Source organism: Pantherophis guttatus, chromosome 3, assembly GCF_059756535.1.
Source record: "Pantherophis guttatus breed Tessera chromosome 3, ASM5975653v1, whole genome shotgun sequence".
NCBI lineage: Eukaryota > Metazoa > Chordata > Lepidosauria > Squamata > Colubridae > Pantherophis > Pantherophis guttatus.
This window is the reverse complement of record NC_142065.1, coordinates 123,542,860-123,560,780: the sequence shown is the minus strand read 5'-3', so window position 1 is coordinate 123,560,780 and position 17,921 is coordinate 123,542,860. Positions and strand designations below refer to the sequence as shown.

At 40.6% G+C, this 17,921-nt stretch overlaps 1 protein-coding gene across 1 annotated transcript in view; it reads right to left on the bottom strand.

The window, feature by feature from the left end:
* Window positions 1–17,921, bottom strand: part of XRN2 (5'-3' exoribonuclease 2) — a 77,816-nt gene that overhangs the window by 20,919 nt on the left and 38,976 nt on the right. The window contains exons 21-26 of the mRNA XM_034411769.3: window positions 17,471–17,554; window positions 16,306–16,403; window positions 16,115–16,194; window positions 8,649–8,705; window positions 4,925–4,993; window positions 4,639–4,773 (exon numbers count right to left, since the gene is read on the bottom strand). Of these exons, the coding sequence (XP_034267660.1) occupies window positions 4,639–4,773; window positions 4,925–4,993; window positions 8,649–8,705; window positions 16,115–16,194; window positions 16,306–16,403; window positions 17,471–17,554 (523 nt within the window). The remainder of the gene's footprint in view (window positions 1–4,638; window positions 4,774–4,924; window positions 4,994–8,648; window positions 8,706–16,114; window positions 16,195–16,305; window positions 16,404–17,470; window positions 17,555–17,921) is intronic.

Sequence of the window (17,921 nt, the reverse complement as noted above, 5' to 3'; positions counted from 1 at the left end):
AATTTGTTAGTATTCTCAAAAAGATATTGTTTCGTTCTTTTCATTCTTTGTGCCAGCTCTTCTTGCTCCATGATATTTACTTTATGCTTCCACATCATCCAATTTTCTTTGGCTGTTTCATCTTCTGGGTTATCTTGAAGTTTTCTTTCTGATTCACCTATATGATTTAAATATTCTTCCAAGGTCTTCCTTTCTTCTTTATTTTTGTGTGCGGCATATGAAATCACAACTCCTCTCAGATAGGCCTTCATTGTGTCCCAAACTATTGTGCGAGGTGTGCCTTTGTTTTCATTTTCCTTAAAGAAAAAATTTATTTCATCTTTGATTTTTTGTATACAGTCTCTATCGCCCAGTAGTTTAGCATTGAACCTCCACCTCCGTTGGTGTTTTCTCTGAACAGGCTTCCATCTGATTTCTAGTGGATTGTGGTCTGCCCAATCGTTTGGATTGATTACCGCTATTCCAATTTCTAACCCCAAATTTCTGCTGACCCATGCCATGTCAATTCTGGACCACGACTTTTGTGCATTTGAAAAGAAGGTGTATTGCCTATCGTTTGGGTGCAAGGTACGCCAAATATCAATTAGGTCTAGTTCATCAACTAACTCAAAGAAAGCTCTTTGTCCTTTTATTTTTTTTAACTTTATTGCTCTTATGATCCTTCTCCGAATCCACAATGCCATTAAAATCCCCTATCATACAGATTTCATTATATGCCATTTTCACTAATTGTTCATGAAGTTTCTTGAAAAATTCTCCCTGTTTTTTATTTGGGGCATAAATACCCACTAATAGTACCTTGGAATTCCCTCTCTTAATTTCGATCATGAGGATTCTACCCTTTGTATCTTTAAATTTTAGTTCTGCTTCAATTCCTTTTTTAACATAGATTACCACCCCCCTCTTCTTTTTCTCTGCCAACGAATCAAATGTTTGACCAAATTTTTTATATTCTAAACATTTACTCTCTTCTTTTTTTATGTGCACCTCTTGCAAACACATTATATCAACATTTTGTTTACCTAGTTTTGTTAATATTCTTTTCCTCTTTTTATAGTCATTTAGACCATTAACATTTACAGATATTAGTTTCAAGTCATTCATCGCTATACCCCTATCTAGTTGTTGGTTCTTGTTTGTTTCTTACGGCTCTTACTGGTCTTGCTTTCTTCTCTTTGGCTTCTTCTTCTTCTTCTGTCTTCTCCTCTACAGTTGCTTCGTTTGTGTTCTGTTGGTGTAGGGCTTCCTCCTCCACTGCTGCTGTTTCTAATTCTTCTTTGCTCCCCTGCTCTTCTTCCACACCTCTCAGCTGGTCAAGGAAATCTTGTGCTGTACTCAGGTTTTCTATTTTAATTTTTCTTCCTTGCCAGGTTATTAGCATCCCTTCTGGGAGAAGCCACCTAAATAATATCTTTCTTTTATTCAACTGTATGGCCAAAAATCTATATCCTTTTCTCATCTCCCGAACCCTTCTTGGTATCTGTTTTAGGATTATTATTTCTTTTCCTCGGTACGTTATCTGTTCGTCTCTTGTCATATTGTATAAGATATCTTTAACTTTTTTCCTTGCGAAGCGAATATGTACTTCTCTAGGAAGCTTATTCCTTCTTGCATAGTTAGTCTGGACCCTGTATACGTCATCCAACTCCCTAATTATCGCCTGTTTGTCTTGATGAAGTGCGTCAGCTATCAGCTCCGCCATCTTTTCCCCTAGGTCTTCCTCTCTATCCTCGACAACGTTCTGAAATCGCAAATAGAAGGAAGCCCGGTCCATCTCCAATTGAATTATTGAATCTTCTAGCTCTTTATTTTGACTTGTCAATGTTTGATCCACAGTATCCAATTTCTTTTCAGTTTGGTCAATTCTTGTTTCGGCTTTTTGAATTCGCTGTTCATTATTAACTATTGATGTTTGGATTTCATTCATTTTCTGGTCCAATGCATGTATGTCTGATTTTAATTCAACATGATTATTTAACAGTTTTTCCTGCATTGCCATCATCGTTTCTTGAATCAGGGTTAGTGATGCTTGCAAGGTTTGCATTGCCAGGCTTTCTGTTGATTTTTGTGTCGCCGGAGAAGTTGTCGCTATGGTAGGATTTGAGGGAGTCTTTTTTCCTGTTTTCCCCACTGTGTATGACATACTTGTCATTTCTTTCAGAATTTTTTTTTGTTCTCTAATTATCCTATCGATATTATTCCAAATTCTCATTCGCCAGTTAGCGCCTCTGTTATCTCCTTTTTTATAAATATTTATATATCTATAATTCTATATCTAATTTTTCCTTCTAAATTTATAACCAGATTTAGCTAATTTTCCGATAGAACAATCAATATCAATATCTATGGGGTGATTCAAGTTTGTCACAATACCTTATACTCAATGTACTATTTAAATATATTAAATATTAGCTTAGTAGATATAAGTTAAACAATTCAATGATATGCAATCAATATATCAATTAATCAACAATTCACGCTCAATGTATCAATGTAGCAATTAATTTGGCTAAATATTGTGCTTTTAAATGCTTAAAATACTATAAATACTATAAGTGTAAAATTTTTAAATACTTGATTTTAAATACAATTATAATTTTAAATACTATAGAAATAATATAAATACTGTAAATACTGTAAATGCTAAGCAGCGGAATATATATAGAAAAATTTAAGATGTCATAATTTGAGGGTATATTATATATATCTAGTCCAAGCAAAAACAATTTATCAAGATATTTACAATTTTAACAGTCAGAATACTGAGGACAGAATATCTAGAGGTTTAAGAACCTTTTTTTTCAAATTTCCCTCCTTGGGATATGCTCTAGTCTTTTTTTTTTTTTTTTTGCTCAGTCTCTGTTCTTCTGCAAGCTTAGGACATTCCTCCGAGTTCAGCACTCTATCGTGTTTCTTGCTGCTAGACTGTCCACTGCTAGACAGTTTATTCCTCTGTCAAGTCACTCTAATGGCTGAGCTTCCTGTTCGTTACAAAAAAAAGAAGCCAGACTCGATCCACCCAATTGCAGCCTCCGCTAAGTCTAGTTTTAGTCACAGTAAAAAGGGGAAATAAGTGCTGGTTTTGAATTTCTCACCGATCCTCACTGGGCACGCACACTGTCGGTGGAAATTTTCTGTCTTATTTCAGTGCCGGCTTGTCGGGCTCTCTCTCTGTCAAGGAACTCCGAAAACTTTCAATCGCCGCTTCTCTCGTTAGTGGGACTCTCCACCCGACTTCACCGAACCCTTTCCTGATGATCTCTTTCCGCGATGCTGGGAAGGTGTGTATTGATCAGCACTGCAACATCCGATCTTCCTTGCTTCCAATCTGGTTGCTGGTTACCGCGGCTTCGTGTCGGCCATTAAATTGGCCGACTCACGCGTGCTGGATTTGACAGAGCCGCCCGGTCTTGCGATCAGCGTTTTGCCCTCCGCTTTCACGCTCACCCGGCTCGCTCTCTCGTCCGTGGGGCTCTCCGGGCTCCACGCCCCTCAAGGGGACCCCAAAACACGGTGACTAATGGTATTGAGGAGCAGCGGTAACTCACTCAACGCCATATCGCCGCGGGTCACCAACCGGAAGTCCCAAATTAAGGATCTATCTAGTCTATTCTATACCAATAGTGGCTAAATCTTGCTTATTAATAGACGTAACTTTCTCCATGTAGTTTTCCGCCATGATGGGTACTTATAATTTTTCAATACTGAAGATTACATTACTAATTGTTATTGATATTCTTTCTCCCATGAAATTTGTTTAATTCCTAATGTAAAATCATGGTGATGGCGTAGTGGTTAGTATTGCAGACTAACCCACAGCCTGGAGTTTGATCCTGATCTGCTCAAGGTTGATTCAGCCTTCCATCCTTCTGAGGTTGGTAAAATGAGGACACAGATTGTTGGGGGCAATATGCTGACATTATAAACTGCTCAGAGAGTGCTGTAAAGCAGTATGGAACAGTATATAAGTCTCAGGGCTATTGCTAAAATCACCCAAAATGATTACTACAGCTACATCTTGTGGACCTATTTTTCACTAAAAATAACACAAAACACCAAAAACATTCATATTTTTACCATTTACTCAACATAAAATGTTCTAACACTCTTAATCTACTCACCAAAATGCATCAAGTTATTTCAATACATAAACATCTCTGTATGGTTTCCTTGCTAAATACAGATAGTCCTCGGTTTACAATTGAGCCCAAAATTTCTGTTACTAAGTGAGACATTTGTTAAATGAGTTTTGCCTCATTTTACAAAATTTCTTGCCACTGATGTTAAATGAAACCATTGCAGTTAGGAAATTAGTAACACGGTTGTTAAGTGAATCTGGCTTCCCCATTAACTTTGCTTGTCACAAGATCGCAAAATGGGATCACATGACCCTGGGACATTGCAATGATCATAAATATGAGTCAGTTGCCAAGCGTCTGAATTTTGATCTTTTGACCATGGGGATGTTGAAATGGTCATAAGAGTGAAAAGTGGCTATAAGTCTCACTTTTTTCAGTGTCATAGTAAAGGTTGAATGGTCACTAAACAAGCTGTTGTAAATTGAGGACTACCTGTATGAGTAAATAAATGTAGATGCATAATACTAATTAATGATCAATAAAGCTCATAACTACTTACCCTAATGTTCTGAATGCTGACTGGTCCAAGTGAACCTGTCTCCTATCACGATTAAAGCCAAGCTGTGGCTTCCAAGACCTGCCATCATTATTAGATTTCTCCCAGTCACCTGGCTTCAGAACAGCTGCAGGTTTTCTGATTGTTAAGACAAAATTATTTAGTATAATATGTGTCTGGACAATGGAAGAGACCAGAGTTATCTGGTCCAAACTTCAACATACTATAGTTATCTACATTCTATTATATAGTAAATGGTTCAGAAATATTTTCAAAAAGACATACTTACTTTGCTCCAGATAATACAACTGCCTTAAAAATATAGTCGTCTTGGTATTGTGGATCTTTAAAGTTGATACTGGGAACAAAATTTTTTTGAAACAATTGTGAAGTTTTAATAAGACCAATAGCTCAGCTCTATGAACAGTTCTCATTATTTCATTCCTTTTTAAGATAAACATTTAACCAAATTAATAAGAAATCAAGTCAGGCCAGTCAAAGCAGAGACAAATGTGTCCTATCAATCTGCTTTACTTGCTCCTTATTTTGCAAGCAAATCCAAGTTGTTTATCAGTGGACAACATCTCAAATAAGGTGTGTAAAATGCCATAGACTAATATTTAATTCCATGCAGATGCTTTCTCTGATTTTTCATTCAATTGCATGCAGAGAAATTTTACAGCACATACATAGTCTTCATCTTAGAGATCTTCTCATAAGATACTACTGTCAATTATATTGGCAGACCCAACAGATACAAGGATCTAAAATGGACCTATTTCTTAAGCTTATTTCCCAAGGATTCTGACCTTAAAACAGATGGGCTGGTGAAATAAGAAAAATCTATTACAGATTTCTTTTAAAGCAAAAATGTGAAAGGAATATGTAGAAACACAAACAAGAATATAATTTAAGGAATCCACCAGGATCAATCTTAGAATATTTTAGGTCAAATATTGGTTCATAAAAATGCGCACATTTTGAAAAATTTAGGGGGGAAATGCCATCCTTTAAAAATGCCAACATCTTTGCAAATCGAATATGAGTCATCAAATAGCAGGTAATCTAGTTAGTACATGCATTTTTCAGGTGATCCAGAAGTACTATCTTTTGTGTGTGTGTGGGTAAAACAGGGATTGGCTACCCATGGCACACAACTCCATTTTTTAATATTATCTTCTAAATGTGTCACAATTTGGAGATATAATCTTCTGCTATTTAAGAACCTTTCCTCAGCCCCTCACCAAAAGCCTGGAAAAATAGGGATGCTATAAAGCAGTGGTCCCCAACCCCTGGTCCGCGGACCGGTGCCGGGCCGTGGAGTACCTGGCACCGGGCCGCGCAGCGGCCGGGGGCCATGATCGCTGCAGCGCAAAGGCTCCTGGGCCGTGTGCAAAAGCTCCTGGGCCGTGCGCAAAGGCTCAATGTGTCGTCGCGAACAACGCCCCCCACCCCTGCGCGCGCTCAGCGGGCCACGGTAAAATTATCAAAGGCTGATTGGTCCGCGGCGATAAAAAGGTTGGGGACCACTGCTATAAAGGATTAGGTAAGTCCAAGAGAAGGAACTAATTCCCATCATAAAAAGTTCTTGGGTGAGCACAGCAATAAGACTTGGTTTATATTTTATGGATCTAATAATTTGAAATTAATGAAGCATGCCATTTGAGTCAAAAGGTAAAAAGCCTCAAAAAATTAATTAGCTCTCTGATATACCCTCTCAAACTTCAGAACACATCTGTGGAGGATTGGTAACATATGCCTTTAAACTTATTTTAATGTTTGCATGTTTCATTTAATATACACTCTTTTTATTTGTTTTTATATACTTACAATATAATCTGAATAAAATAAAACAAGTGGGTTTCTTTGTCTTGTCATTTACCAATCCTTCAAAATACAGGATAAACTGAGACTATATTATATAGTCTATATTTTGGGAGATTGCAGGAAAATGCTGTAACAGATGTGCCTGTTTGTGTGAGAGCACCATTTACTGCAGCATCAGGGCAGATAAAAAAAAGTACCAACATATGGTCCACACTAGCAGAAAGGTTGTTCAATCCATTAAAAAAAACATAATTATAGTATCCTATAATCAGTTCAGAATGAGAGTTGGACTTAATACAGAGGGTGTTTTTGGTCACTTGAGGTTGTGCCTGGCAGGAAAGAATTAACTCCTCTTGTTCTAGAGAAGATGGAACAATTATCACTGTAACAATGTACAATTTAGATTAAAAAAATTCAGGCAACTGAAAAAGTAAGAATAACGGTGGAAGACAGGATGCCCTATTAAAAGTGGGAACTATACAAACATATTATCTTTCTGCCTCTGTTTGCTATTCCAGCAGACTTATTATTAGAATATTTTTTTCTTTTGCATATGATAGAGAATGGGGAATTCTACAGCAAATTCCCTAATTTTGGCAAAAAAAAAATTAAAAAAGAAAATGAGATTATAATAATCACTGAGGGCTGTATGGCCACAAATTACTTTGGGGGAGAAGTACTGGTAATCCTCAATTTGTGAGCCAAAATTCTGGACATGATTGAATCCAGAATTTTGGTTATAAGTTGTTGCCGTTATAAGTCGAATCATCATGTGACCAGATTTGAGTTTAGGAACATGAACTGAGAAGCAATGGAATCTGTTGAGAGTTGGGAAATCATTTAGTATCCTGGTTGAGATTATTTGCTTTGTTCACCACCCTTCTGATTTAGAAGGACAAGACAGCAAATGCTACATGGGGCAAGTATAGTATAAGCAAGAACAACCCACTAGGTTTACATGCACCCTTGAACTGCTCTGTGGAATTGCTCTGGCCATCTACAATTTTCACTGCCTTTTCTTCCCAAAAGCTGGAAGGGAAAAGCCAGGATCTTCTTTCATATCAAAGGCAGCCCAAAGTATAGCTATTCTGACACCTCTGAATGCATAAGAGGGAACCCAGCTTCTAGTGTCTACCTAACATTCTTCATGAGAACAGCCTGTTGGCAGCCTGATCCCTTGGCAATCTGATCCTGGCAGCCATTTTTCTTCCCACCAAAGGATTACTGCGGGAGGCAAGCAAAGACTAAAGGGTTATTTTGTCTGAATAAACTTTGTTTAAGACTTGTCATCTCAAAGAAGAAAGGAATTGTTTTTTCCTATGGATTCAGAAAAACATTGTAGAGCCTTGGTAGCACAGTGGACTAATGCACTGTTATTAACATCTGATGCTTGCAATTACTGCAAGTTCAAATCCCACCAGGCTCAAGGTTGACTCAGCCTTCCATCCTTTCAAAGGTAGGTAAAATGAGGACCCAGATTGTGGGGGCAATAAATTGACTTTGTATAAATATACAAAAGTATGAAGGCTATTGCTTAACACATTGTAAGCCGCCCTGAGTCTCCGGAGAAGGGCGGCATATAAATTAAAGCAAAAAAAAAAAAAATGTTTTTGCAATTAAAATGGAAGGCACACACTTCAGTCCCACAATAGATTTCCTTTGACAGAGGATGATAGAAAAAAATTACCAAATCATTCAGGAGGCAACGATCTATTTCTACATGAGTCACAGAATTGTGTTTGTCTCCTGACATGAACTAAATAATGCCAGAGAAGTGAATGATCTATGGATTACAATTAACGAACTCTTGTATAGATTCTCTTAGAATCATTCATGTTATTTCATCGGATTCACTAGTGTAATCTTATGGGGAATACAGAATGTAAATAAATATGCAGCAGGATTATGAAGTTCTAGATGATAAGATAAAGACAGAGATAGGTCTCTAATCACCATCCACATATGAGACTAGCAAAGGAATTTATGGAAGTGAGATCATAATTACTGAACAGAAGGCAAATTATATTCTAAGGTTTAACATTTCAGTTGATTGTGAACCAAAAACACCAAAAGCCTGTAATATAAGGGGATCACCTCTATTTTCTTTTCTACCTATCTGTGACACAGTTAGATGATAAACCAGGATTGTAAAAGATGGTACACTATAATCTGAATTTATAATTTACCTTATGGCAGAATTCTGTGTCAGATCACGCAGCAGCGGTACAGGAGATTGCACTGATCTAATGGTTAAGGGAAAAGGTAAAAACTGTTCATTTCAACATAAAAAACCCTCATGATTGTAGAGAATGGTGGAACACAAATATAAATTGTCAATGGCCATAATCCAGAACATTTGCCTTTTGTGTAAAAGGATATTTAAGTGGTCTAAGTAACCAACACAAAATGTACAAATATTTTAACATTCCTGAGATAAAATTCTCAGGCAGCATGGTTTTAAGTGTGCACTGCTACAGAAAGATTAAAAGCAACAGCAATTCGCCTCAATTCAAGCAAGGAAAAAGAGGGAATTAATAATGAAATTAATGTTTCATAATGTCAGGTCTGTGATATGTCATTTTAAGAAACTAGTGCATAAAGTGGAATAATCAACATTTATTTTTAAACCAGGACAGGAAAAGATAGAATTTAATAAAAACAGAGCATTTAGTACCAGAACTTCATATCAATTCAAGTTAGCTATTTCTTCCTCTATTATTCTTTAGCAAACCTAAAGTCCTATCTTCAATCTTCTTCTTCTCCTTCTTCTTCTCCTCCTCCTAGTGTATTGCCGCAAGTGCAGGGTCTGCTTTAAATCCTATCTTCAATCCCATGCTCATAGTCTCATTTAGTGTATCATTGTTCTATTTTCCCATTAAACCTTCTCAGCAAATTTTCTAAACCACACTTTCTCAATACATATTATAAATAATTTTCTTGTATTATGGCTTAATGACAGCTTTTTTCTATTTTATCTTTTGAATTTCCTGCTTTTGTTTAAAAATTACATTGTTTATATATACTCACTATTATTCAGGAATTAATGTAATTCTTTATACCGTACTTTTCGGAGTATAAGACGCACTGCCCCCCAAAAGAGGGTGGAAATGTTAGTGCATCTTATACACAGAATACAGCCACTTTTGGCCTCCCGAAACCCTGCCCCATGTGTCCAGTTTTTGCCAAAAACAGGCCTGTTTTTCGCAAAAACGGGATGCGCAGAGGGTTTGGGAGGCCTGCAGAGTGCTCCTAGGGGCTGGGGAGGGTAAAATGCGACGTGGGGGATTTAGGAGGGTCCATTTTTCAGAAAAACAGGATGCGCAGAGGGTTTGGGAGGCCTGCAGAGTGCTCCTAGGGGCTGGGGAGGGTAAAATGCGACGTGGGGGATTTAGGAGGGTCCATTTTTCAGAAAAACAGGATGTGCAGAGGGTTTGGGAGGCCTGCAGAGTGCTCCTAGGGGCTGGGGAGGGTAAAATGCGACGTGGGGGATTTAGGAGGGTCCATTTTTCAGAAAAACAGGATGCGCAGAGGGTTTGGGAGGCCTGCAGAGTGCTCCTAGGGGCTGTCGCCTTTGGGCTGCTGAGCACTGGCCTGCATGCCTATTCAGTACTGCGGCCATCGGGCTTACAGCTATGCTGAGTCCAGCACTCTTCAGGCCCTGGCGGGCGCTACAGCTCTCTTATTGGCTCTATGTGGGGCAGCATAGACTGAGAAAAGGAGGACAGGCAGGAAAAATGTTGCCTCCAGCTGCCTCTTCATCATGGTGAAACTCCTCTTTGAAAGGAAGATCTGCAGGTGGGGGGGGCAGATTACCACATTTACAGAAGATGGCGGCCTGAGTGGCATCCACAAAGCATGGCCATGGGATGGCCTGCTGCGACCCTTCAGGAAGCTGGCACAAGGGGCCGCTCCCCGCCTCATAGCGGTACATGGGGGGGGGGGGAGAATAAGACCTTCCTGAAAAGAAGCCCTATTTGTTTTTTCGGGGGGGTCAAAAGAAAATAAGACCCAGTCTTATTTTTGGGGAAACACGGTATTTTTCCCAAGGGAATGAAATTTGGGAAAGTTACGACTGCTTCAGTGTTACCGGACTGCTGCGGTCATATTTTTAATGTTCAATGACAATTTCCAGGCCACTCATCCACTCCCTTCCCCCCTTCCCAGCTGCAGCTACTTGCCTGCCTGCTAGGGAGGGAGGGAGGGAGGGAGGGAGGGAGAGAGGAAGGAAGGAAGGAAGGAAGGAAGGAAGGAAGGAAGGAAGGAAGGAAGGAAGGAAGGGCTCTTGTCACCCACCCACTCAGGCAACAATTAAGAGACTCATGTCAAACTGCCTATCACATTCTCAGGATAAATCCCAAACTCTCCCTAAAACCCTGCTGAGCCCATCCGTTTGATGGGGGGGGGGGACTAGTCAAATAAATCCTATGAAAGCGAGCAGTACTACCAAGCCAGAAAGCTATCAGAAGGCACTCTAATTATTGGAAGTATTGATGCTAAAATCCTTCATTCCCTTAACACATTTTGTCCTGAAATAAAAATCAGCTCTAACATGCATCTCTTGTTATGTGTCAAGCCTTCAAATAATTTGGGTTAGGTTCATGATTGCCATAAACTCTTGACGTATCTGGATACCACACTGCTCCTGAGTAGACTGAAGTCCCAAAGAATAAGAGGATTTGCTGCCAACCTGGAAACAAAACCAGCTCCATCAGCAACAGACTATTGGAAGATCGTTAAAACTCTATTTTTCCATAGGCTTTTGGCTGGTCAATATGATGTTGCCAAGGTTGCATTCTTATATCTTTATATATATTATATAATATACTGTCGCACAATTGTTGTGAACTGCCAAGAGTTTCAAAATGTAGAGAATCAATCAATCCCTTTGGTGATTTCCCACATGGGATATTTGGGGTTTTGGGAGGGATGATCTTTTACATCTTTATTTTCACAAATTGAACATTGGAGCTTACCTGAATGTTCGATCTATGTGCGCTGCAGGAGAGTCCAAGCAATGGGTTCAAGTTTAGCCTGGTTGGCCAGAGACTGAGTTGAATTTGCCTAGCCACACCTCTTTCTCCCATGAGCCTTCAGTGTTTTGACGAAGAGGTCTGTAGAAGACGTAGCAAGATGATAGAAGAATGTCCACTATAAGTAAGTGTTGGATGCTGGACCGCTACAGTAGGGCGGGGTTGGACTCTCCTGCAGCGCACACAGATCGAACATTCAGGTAAGCTCCAATGTTCAATCTCCTGTGCACTGCTTGGAGAGTCCAAGCAATGGGATATACCCAAGCTAAGTATCCCTAGGGCGGGAATCCAAGTGGTCCAGGTGTCGTTCTCCTGGTAGAACCTGCTGCAGGACTCTTCTGCCAAACGAAGCCTTGGCTGAGGCAAAAACGTCCAACTTGTAATTTCTGATAAAGGTAGTGGGAGAAGCCCAAGTTGCAGCCCTGCAGATCTCCAATATGGAAGCCTGAGTAGCCCAGGCTACCGTGGTGGCAGCGCTACAAGTTGAATGCGCAGTGATGTTTCTAGGCACTGGAGTAGATTGGTGTTTATAAGCCATTGCGATGCAAGCTTTGATCCATCTCGCAATTGTAGATGGGGTAACTTTCTTCCCCATGGCAGTAGGCTGGAATGATACAAATAGTGATTCAGACTGCCTGAATGATGCGGTCCTGTCAATATAATTGCGGAGTGCCCTACAAACGTCGAGCGTGTGCCAACGTCGTTCTCTAGGATGTGTTGGGTCAGGGCAAAAGTTAGGTAAAACCACCTCCTGTGCCCTGTGAAACCAAGAGTTGACTTTTGGTACGAAAGTCGGGTCCAACCTGAGGACCACCCTGTCGGAGTAAAAGATGCATAGATCTCCACGTACCGACAGTGCCGCCAGTTCGGAGATCCTTCTCGCAGATGTGATTGCTATCAAGAAGGCGACCTTGAAGGTAAGTATTCTGAGGCTGGCGGATCCTAAGGGCTCGAACGGAGCAGACGTAAGTGCTTGCAGAACAAGAGGCCGAGGCTCTCTGCTTCGGACATCAGGTCCTTGGACCGGGTGCCTCCCTGCCTGTTCACGTGCGCCTTGGCGGTCACATTGTCGGTTAACAGCAACACGTGACGGTTGGTTAGCGAGAGGTGGAAATGACGGAGAACTAGGTGGGCAGCTCTGAGTTCCAACCAATTTATGTCGTGTAATAGATCCTGTGGAGACCATCTGCCCTGTGCCATCTGGGAACCCAGGTGAGCCCCCCAGCCGAATAGACTGGCATCTGAAGTTAGTGTTAGACGTGGCGGTTCCTTGAAGAGACAGCCTTTCTCTAGGGAAGGTGACGTCCACCAGTTCAGGGAGTGGAGAACCTTTGGAGGCATTCTGACTCTTGTTGTGGAGTGACTGATGCCTGCTCGTTGGCTCGGTAGGAGGAACCATTGTAAGGTTCGGGAATGTAACCTCGCCCAAGGAACAATGGCCAGACATGAAATCATTTTCCCTAGTAACTGGGACAATACTGAAATGTTAAACCTTAGAATATAATTTGCAAGTAGGCTTCCTTTAGATCTATGGATGTAAGCAGATCCCCCTGTGATGCAATTTAGAATAGAGGTTAAGGATTGCATCTTGAATCTCTTGTATTTGATGTGTTTGTTGAGTCTTTTTAGATCTAGTATTCCCCTGCAACCCCCCGATTTCTTGGGGACCAGAAAGAGGATCGAGTAGAAACCGAGACCCTTCTGCGAGACAGGCACCGGTTCTATTGCCTGGATGGAGAGTAGATGAAGGATCTCGGCTTCCATCAGAGACCTCCTGGTGCAAAAGATGAATCTCCTTGGAGGAAGGGATGAAAACTCCAATGTGAGACCGAGCCGGACAGTTTGCAGAGCCCAGGCGTCGGTTGTGATGAGCTCCCATTGGGCTGAGAACCTCAAGAGGCAGCCTCCAATGGGAACGTGTGACTGGGAGTCATTTGGACCTGCGGTAAGGTCTACTGCCGGCCCCTTGAAAGGGTCTCCTAGACTGGGGTTGTCTAGACCTGTCTCTGAACTGAGCCCTATCCTGGGATCAGTCTGAAGTTGGAGGGTAAGTCCTCTGATAGGTTGGGGCGGAGTAACCGCCCTCCGCCCCACGAAGGACTGCCTGCGATAATATGGAGAGTATCTCCTGTCTGTCCTCCTGTGAGACAGGGGAAGTACCTTCCTTTTATCCTTGGTCTCTACCAAAATGGGATCTAAAACATCACCAAAAAGATTATTGCCCTGAAAAGGAGCAGACGCCAATTTCCATTTGGATTTCATATCGGCTTGCCAATGGTGAAGCCATACTAATCATCTGGAAGTCACATTAGAGGCCAGGGCCCTGGAAGTGAACTTAGCCGCATTAAGGGTTGCATCAGCAGAGTATTCTGCTGCAGCAATTAACTTGTTGATGTCCTGGTGTAACCTGACATCTCCCTGGGGAGCTCTTGCCTGCATTTGATGCAGCCACAGGAGGGAGGTTCTATTAAAGAAGGAAGCTGCCGTGGCTGATCTGATCGCCCAGGCAGCTGCTTGATGTGTCTTACAAACTGACATCTCAGCTTTCCTATCCTCAGTCTTCAGCCCTTCTGCAGAGTCTGAGGGGAGAATATTGGAAGATGCTAGGTTGGCAAAGGGAGTATCTATTGTAGGCAACTTAAGCAAGTCCTCTACCTCCTGTTCTACAGTGTACAACTTTTTGTCTAATCCGCTGGGATTAGACAAGGACCCAGGTTGAAGCCATTGCTTCTTAATAATGTCTATGAATAATCTGGGAGAAGGAACAGCGTCCTGGGTAGTGACCGGTTCTGTAAATAATCGAGCATGGGGATCATGCTCAGCCGAGCGGTCAGATGCCCCAGCCACAACCCCTAGATTGGCCGTGGTTTTGGCCTTGTATAACAAGGTCTTGAACATGCTAGGGTTGAAAAGGCCAGTGAAGGCTGGTTTGTCTGGAGATCTGCCTTCATCTTCAGAAAGATCATGATCTGCGAATTCTTCCTCCTCCCCAGCATAAGACCATTCACGGCCCTGAGAATCATGAGGCGAGTGAGGGGCCTGGGAATAAACCCTATTCTGGTGGGCCTGGTGTACATTGGGAGTGGTACCAGCTGAGTCTGCCCCTTCTAAGCAGGGCAGAGTCAATGCCCTGGGCAATGGTCTGAGCTAACATCTGGCAGAGTTCCTGGGAAAGAACAGGGGCCTGGCTTACCTCAGGGCGGAGCCCCACCGCTGTAGGGGTTAAAGTAGCTGAGGGAGCTGACCTCCTAGGTACTGGAATGACTCCCTGATCAGATGAGTCCTGTTCTGATATGGGAATAACCTCCACAGCACTCTCAATTAATTCAGTTGGAGGATCTGTGGTAATATCTGGAGACCAATTCAATCTATCTTCGTTTGAAGCAGAAGGAGGTGTATCCTGAATTGAAGGGATATTAGGTTCTGGGTGAACAATGACAAGACCTAGGCCTGAGGAGGCTTCTGCCTGCTTTTTTGCCTGTGCAAATTGTTTCTCTAAGGCTTTTTGCCTTCTTTCTGCATCCTTATCAACAGCTGTGGAAGAAGGGGCCTTGGATCTGGTGGAAGGCCCAGGCTGAGCCCCAATTGCCTTACTGTGATCTGAAGACTTAGCTCTCTTAGAAGCAGAGGAATGGGATGCAGTACTTTTGGAGTGAGAGGAGCTGCGATCCGCCATCTTGGAATGACAAGCAAAAAAGGCAATTCAATCAGAGGATCTTACTAGGACAATGATTATAATAATGATATTATTCCTCACTCCAGTAGTTGTAAATATGGTGCCAATTTTCCACTGCTGTTAGGTATTAAGCATGAGACTGATCAATGACCAGCTCTAATAACGCTATGAGAGAAAGGCAGCAGTAATCAATGGTGCGGGAGAGACACAACAATCCCCAAACCATAAAGGCAATAGCAGTAAATCAGCCAGCAGTGCTAGGCCCGATCGCCAAAACTCACGTGGCTCCTTGCTGTGTTTCCGATAAACAAGGACTGCTAATTAAGATCCCTTGAAGGTTTCTGAAAAGTTTGAGGCTTTTGCTCCGTTTCTGAGCTGCTAGAAGCCAAATTTGCCTTTAAAAGGATTGCCTCCGCTGTGCTGTTAATGGTGGCAATTAGGAGAGGCCCCTGAGGCAAGAGATTAGCTCTGGAGCTAATTAGCTCCACGGAGCTCCCGGCTGCAGCTGGAAAACACCTCAGGCTGTTGGTGGTAATTTTAAAGAGAAAAGGGAGAAAGAGGCTTCTTTCTGTGGCTGGCAGAGTATTTTAAATAATTTTTCTAAGACAGAGAAATTTAAAGCAAGTCTCTTTAGGCCGACTGAGTTGAAACACTGAAGACTCATGGGAGAAAGAGGCTTGGCTAGGCAAATTCAACTCAGTCTCTGGCCAACCAGGCTAAACTTTAACCCATTGCTTGGACTCTCCAAGCAGCGCACAGGAGATGTATATATTTCTTTCCAACTTTCACATCTACAGATGATCTTCCTCATTATTCTCCTTCTAATATGACTAGATTTTTAAAAATTCCTTGACAATGAATAAAACAAATCAGTCTTATCATATATGAAATAAATTAACCATGAGCAATTTGTCAGCAAACTAACTGCAGTATAAGTTGTACTTACTCATCTGGAAGGATGGGATATTCATTCAAGGTGAGCTCTCCCTGTATTCCATGACACAGTTCAGGGGGTATATCTACTGGCTATTGAGGAGTAAATAAATCCAGATTAACTTAACCAAAATAGCTCCAATGACAATTATGCAGTTGAAACATACTTCATTGCATACATCTAACAAATATGAGAAGACATACCTCTTTTTCATTAGACTTATACTGTTCAAGAATGAAGTCATGAAGCTGATGATGTTTCCCAACAAAAAGGATATCACCACCAAGACTATTTCTTCTGGCTAGAAAAGGAAATAAAGTTATAATACTTCGTTATGAAATGTCTAAAAGGAGTAGACAGTGGGAATCATTTGCAAGGACTTCTGATTTTACACAGGAGTTATGTGAATCGTACATCACATTTCGAAAGAAAATTTTATATTACTTTTATTCAGGAGAAACTTAACATTTCTCTCCTGCACTCTTCATCACTTATGACTACTTGTCAATCTGAATAACAGTTTATGTAATAAAGATACTTGGATGCTTGTAAGAATTCCTAAAGACCAGGTCCATGTTCTGCTGTTTTTCTTCATCATCTAAGTATTTGACATGAAGAGCTATAGAAGGGTACTATAACATTCCACAAGTCTGCATACAGATTTTATCATTATTTGTGACTGAAGGGTGAATATAAATAGTTCTCATGTCATAGAAAACTGACAAATTGCATTTTTATATTGAAATTGTTAGGCAGAAAGAATCAGGACCATACATTAAGTTCCAGTTAAGAAGATTTATTGCTCAAGCCAATTCAGAAGAATCTAATCAAATAATAGTCAGCACTTAATTGGTGCTGGATAAGAGTCAATGAAATTCAAAGAGGGCTGGACTTGGAATGTTTGTGGATACCTAACAATTCTAGGCTGAGTCCCCTCGACTTCACCTCTAACTCTTCTTCTCTTACAATTTGTAGAATTATTGTATTGAATAACTTAATTCCCCATAGCATTTGAGTTGAGTATTTGATCTAAACGTAATCAAAATGTGATTCAAAATGATTCTAACAAAAAGAATATTGAACTTAAAATGTAATGTGGGTGGGTAATGAGATATTTTTGTACTATAAATAATTAGAAGGACCAAGATTGGAATAGTATAAGATGGCACACATATTTACTGTCTAATTACTTGAGAATGAAACAGAAATTAATGTCTTCTATTTATATATAAATATCACTATATGCACCAAAGACAAATTCCTTGTGTGATCAGTCACACTTGGCCAATGAAGAATTCTATTCTATTCTATTCTATTCACTACCAAAATGTTCTATCTAAAACCATTTTACAATCCTGCAATTCTTACTTTCTTCAGAAGTGAGGTTGGGATACACCTGTGTCAAAGCAGCTCTTAGACGGCGTTCATCAACAAAAGGCAACAGAGCAACCCCTAGGAAAATAAGCAATTGGAACTTACATTTATCTCTAACAATATCAAGGAGAAAGTTTTAAAAGATACTTGGGCAAACCAAATTATAACACTGGATTTCAAGAACAGATAATTAAGTATATATTTTAGCTCTTCCACCAAAATCATGGACTTGAAAATTTTAACTTAAGGTCATTGACTTTCCCTGAAGGTGGGGAAAAAAGGAAAAGAAAATTCATGCACTTACCAACTTTTGTTAATTTTACACTTACTGTATATCCACCATTTCCCTTCCCAGAAATGTTAGAATAATTTTCAATGTTTTTTTAAGAGCCGTGGTAGCGCTGTAATTAGAATGCAATACTGCAAGCTAACTCAACTACTCACT